The sequence below is a fragment of the Aegilops tauschii genome, chromosome 5 (assembly GCF_002575655.3).
Source record: "Aegilops tauschii subsp. strangulata cultivar AL8/78 chromosome 5, Aet v6.0, whole genome shotgun sequence".
Lineage (NCBI taxonomy): Eukaryota > Viridiplantae > Streptophyta > Magnoliopsida > Poales > Poaceae > Aegilops > Aegilops tauschii.
Genome location: NC_053039.3, coordinates 488,171,331 through 488,176,335, shown reverse-complemented (window position 1 = coordinate 488,176,335; position 5,005 = coordinate 488,171,331). Strand labels below are relative to the sequence as shown.

The following is a 5,005-nucleotide window of genomic DNA, read 5'->3' as shown; positions in this document are numbered from 1 at the left end:
GCGAAACAGAGGGGGACCTGCAGCGAGAGAACATACAATTGATCAGTCTCCTTTCTCTTTCTTTTTTTGAGTCCGATCGGTCTTGTTTCTCCGCTAACACTCGTTGGGAGTGGTGGAATAGCGCCGAGAGGAACAACCCAAGTGGAGCATTATATAGTGCCACTACGCATAAGAAAGGTTTGCAAATTTACCAGCCATGAATGAATAATACGCCATGATTGCGAGCTTCAAGGAGTGAAGAGCAGCTTCCAGCAGAGGAGGGCCATGATTGCGATCTTAAGGAGGGCAGAGCAGTTTCAAGCAGGGGAGGAGTCCGCCATTATCTCCCTCGTCCCACCTTTCTTCACACGCATCGTGATTCTGTCACGCGATTGCCTCGACCTGGATCCTGCTCCTCCGGTCGCAGGGATCGGCTGGATCCCATCCCTCACCCCGTCTTCAGTTGATGGAACCGGCCGCACCAGCTGCTCCCTTCTTCGGTCGCTGGGAACGACCGGCAGTCTCGGTTCCCAAAGCCTCGATCGGGATTGGGCCGGTGGATGGATCGAAGCTGAGGGTGAGTGGATGTGGTCTCGATGGGGGCTGGATTAGTGGATGGACCTCACGTGTAGCTCGTAGCCCTCCCTCCTTCGAATGGGTTGCTGACTCGCGAAGGCCCAATGCACGAGAATCGTCCATTTTGACCCGTGGAGCAGCAGCCCACAGGACAGTTGGGCCAGATTAGCCACTGCGAAACAAATCGCTTTTCACATTAAATCTGACGGCCAGGAACTCCCAGATCATGAAAATGGACGGCCGAAAACCCAAATCGTTGTGAGGGCAGGGATTAAGTGCGGTTATACTGTCCTTAATTTCTCCAATGATATTAGTGAAATACGTGTTTTCCATACCTTTTCTTTGTGTACTAGGATACACTGGCACGCCCGTATACTTACATTTTCCTTTAGTGGCGTACGATAGAAATACACTCCTCCTTTCTATCTCCCAGAGTCTAGATATTTTTCTCGTGTCATACAGTGCTCAGTAGAAGTCCCAAAAAAAACTACTCCTAGAAGCTGTCGTTGCGATCGTATGCTATTGAGCATGCAACAGAACGTGCTCTGGCGTGTGTAGTTCCCTGAAGACCGGTTCCAACATACTACTTTCTTCGTCCCAAAATTCTTGTCTTAACTTTGTCTAGATACTGATATATTCAATACTAAAACGTGACTTGATACATCCATAGACAAAAAGTTTAGGACAGGGGGAGTGAATATTACTTCATACAAAATATTCTTGATTGCAAGCTAAATTACAGATTGCTGGTTCAGTGCTACCGCAAGATAGCTACGGCTAGTCGTTCTTACAAAACCCTTATACGTTACGAGTAATTTACAGATGGTAGCTAGCCTGACTCAGATCTCAAAGTCACAACTCACTAGTTTATTTGCTACGACATCAGCACGCCAGCAGATCATGCCTTATTACGCCAACAAGCTCGGCGATCAGAGGCTCTGAAGCACGTCGCGCATGGCCGGGCGCGGCCTGCACACGGCCTCGAGCGGCACGACCTTGGGGATGGTGAGCCCTCCGCCCTCCGTCATGTCCACCTCCGCGCCGTCCACGCGCTCCCAGTCGAAGCACTGCACCAGCGTGGCCAGCACCATGCCAATGGTCCGCAGCGCCAGCGTCTCCCCGGGGCACCGCCGCCGGCCCATCCCGAACGGGATCATGAACCGCCCCTCGGCCTTCCCGTCCTCGAACCGCTCCGGGACGAACTCCAGCGGGCGCTCCCACACCGCCGGGTCCCTGTGGATGGCGTACGCGTTCACCATCAGCATCGTGCCGCTCGGCACGTTGTAGCCGCCGACCTTGCAGTCCGCCGAGGACTGGTGCGGCAGCAGCATCGGCGCCGCCGGGTACAGCCGCAGCGTCTCGCTCACGATGCACTGCAGGTAGGCGAGCCGGGGCACGTCGTCCGCGGTCACCAGCCGGGAGGTCCCCACGGCCGCGTCGATCTCGGCCTGCGCCTTCCTCAGCGCCGCCGGGTGGTTCAGCAGCAGAGACATCGCCCACTCCGTCGTGGTCGACGTGGTCTCCGTTCCGGCCCCGAATAAATTCTGCACATAGTCCATTGAGAAAACGAGGGTTATTGGTGAGATCGTGGCGTGAGTAATTGTGCAGAGAATTCACCAAGAAAATGAGTGCAGTGAGATCGTGACATGAGTATGATTGCCTCCACGAGTTTTAGTTTATCAGATTGGGGAGAAGAGACATAACAATCGTCGGTGTACTGTCACAAAGCACAACAGCCAAAGTCTGCTCACTTGCGTACTGACATGACATGTTGGATCCATCCAACCAAGTGATATGCCGTTATCTACCGTGCTGGCTAGCTAGTGACCCACTGACCGCTCAAGTACTGAACCCATATACACCACGATAGTATTCTGGTCCCATATGCTCCTGCAGTCCCTACGTCGCGTGGCTTCTAGTATTTCACGATGCATGATAAATACTTCCTCCGTCCTAAAATTATTGCCTTAAATTTGTCTAGATACAGATGTATCTAATACTAAAATGTAATTTGATACATCCGTATTTAGACAAATCTAAGACTGGAATTTTGGGACAGAGTGATGGCTGGACTGACTCTCATCGTGCTGCTGTCTGTCTGTTGACTTAATCTTAGAGGATGTACTAGTAGCTACCTCCGTCGTGGTTTATAAGTTTTATTTGTATTTTATGTCAATTTTTGACTAAAAATTTAACTAAAATGCATGTCATAAAAAATTATATCGTTGGATTTATATTTGATCATGGTTTTCAATTATATTATTTTTTGTGACATGCATTAACATTTTATTGGTTAAATTTAAGGTTAAATTTTGGCACGGAATATATAAAGACTAATAAACAAGGACAAAGGTAGTAATTGTCTTGGTGAAGAAAAACTAAGACAAAGAAGGATCTGTCTTTAGATGTGCCTTAGTTATCGCATATCTAAAATGAGTCAATAAAAAAGGAAAAAAAATAAAAATACTTGCACGAATCTTAACATAAAATCAATGACATAGAATTTAGATGTGCAATACTTAAAGCATATGCTTTAGCAAAATTGTAGTAATAATTAACGTGGATTAGAGAGAGACCAAATGAGAAGAGGAGGTGGAAAAAGGATAGCTCACCGCGCAGAGAGCCGTCATCATGGTATCGGTGTACACCTCCGGCTCCGTCTTCTGCAGATTGAGGAGCACGGCGATCATGCTCTTCTTGTCGCCTTCGGTGCCGGCGTGGTCGAGCCTCCGGCGCTCGTTGTCGATGAGACGATGCAGGAAGGCGTCCCTCCTGCTCACGGCGGCCAGGATCTTGTTCCTCACGCCGAACACGTCGAACCACCGCAACACCGGCAGGTAATCCCACGTGTTGGCGGCGCCGAGGTAGGGGATGAGCTCGTCCACCACCTTCTTGAACTGCTGGGCCTCCACGGACATGTCCGTGTCGGCGTCGGCCTCCGACCGGGTCCCCTTGGTCTGGGCGATGGTCTCCATGAGCACGCTGAGGGAGAGCTCGAAGAGCCTCCGCTTCAGCTGGACCCGCGCGGCGCCGTCGCCGCCGGGGGACGTCGCGGCGGCGCGGAACAGCCGGCGCGCCATGGCGCGCACCTCGCCGGCGATGACGCCGGACATGCAGGCGACGCGGTGCGCGGAGAGCAGCTGCACGGCGGCGACGCGGCGGAGGTTGCGCCAGTGCGGGCCGTAGCTGGACGTGGCGAGCGCGGCGCCGTCGAAGGACACGAGCAGCTGCGAGGGGAACCGGGGCCGGTTGGCGAACGTCACGTCGTGCTCCGTGAAGCACTCCCTGGCGCACTCCGCCGAGGACACCACCACGGCGCGGCGCGAGCCGAGGCGCAGCGAGAAGACCGGGCCGAGCCGCGCGGCGAGGCGGAGCAGCGCCGCGTGGAACGGCTTCTCCAGGAGGTGGAGGTGGCCGAGGAAGGGGATGGCCGGGGGGCTCGGCGGCAGCTGCACGGCGCCCCTGCCGCGCCTGCCATTGCTGACCTTGCCTAGAATGTAGTGGAGCAGGAAGAGAAAGGCGACGGTGAGGATGGCAATGTACGCCTTATCCATGGATAACCGTGGTCCGGGGGAGGTGATGTGTCTCGAGCCGTGACACTTGAGGTCTCAGGTTGATTGGATGTGTGTGCTGTGTGGCAGTGGCGGCATCCTGCATGGCGGCCTATATATCGCGCGCGCGCTTCACCTTCTTCTAGAAGGCTCAGCGTAGCGCCATGCCTGCGGTACAGTTTGCATACGCCATGCCTGACGTCCATGGCGATGAGGTGGGCTCAGTCAGAGATTTTAGGGCTCGTGTCACGATGGTTCGTACGTGGAGGGCGTGGCTTTGTCTCGTTGCTCGTGCGTCGCTGGCTCGGGATCCCTCTTTCCTCTCGGCTGCAAAGGCCAACTCGAACTGGATCTGGTGGGGATTTTTCTTTGGAAGCAAGCAACTCTCAACGGGAACCATGTCACTGAGGTGGACTCCATCAGAGTTTTTCCTTTGGTGGTGTCACAATGGTTCGATCGTGGTTCGTACATGGAGGGCGAGGCCAAGCCCAACTGGATCTGGTGGGCTTTTCCTTTGGAAACAAGGAACTCTCAACGAGAACCATATCGATGAAACAAAGCATGTGCACCATGTGCAGATCCAGTCAATTTTGTTGTGCTGCTCACGTGCGCAGCCAAGGCAAACTAGGTTAAAAGAGGTGTGAATTCCAATTTTCACCCCAGCTGGGCAGCTATGAGTTCTAAGGGCATCTCCAATGCCGGCCCGCAAATCTCTCTCATGCGTCCGCGGAAGCCATCCAACACGGTCATGTATCGGTCCATGGCGCAGTTCGGACGTGATTTCTCTCGTAAACTAGAGACAAACGTGGGGGGTTTTGCGGGAGTCCAGACCGACCCCACGCCCACTTCTGACCGCCCTAGCCCACCAAACCCCCCCCCCCCCCCCCTCCCGTGCATTT

At 53.7% G+C, this 5,005-nt stretch overlaps 1 protein-coding gene across 1 annotated transcript; it reads right to left on the bottom strand.

The window, feature by feature from the left end:
* Positions 1-1,233: 1,233 nt before the first annotated feature.
* Positions 1,234-4,240, bottom strand: LOC109779910 (cytochrome P450 81Q32). The gene is made up of 2 exons (XM_020338517.4): positions 3,168-4,240; positions 1,234-2,099 (listed from the first exon to the last, which is right to left on the bottom strand). Exons 1-2 carry the CDS (start codon positions 4,107-4,109, stop codon positions 1,485-1,487), a joined length of 1,557 nt encoding a protein of 518 aa, XP_020194106.1. The 5' UTR covers positions 4,110-4,240; the 3' UTR covers positions 1,234-1,484.
* Between the last annotated feature and the right edge of the window lie 765 nt (positions 4,241-5,005).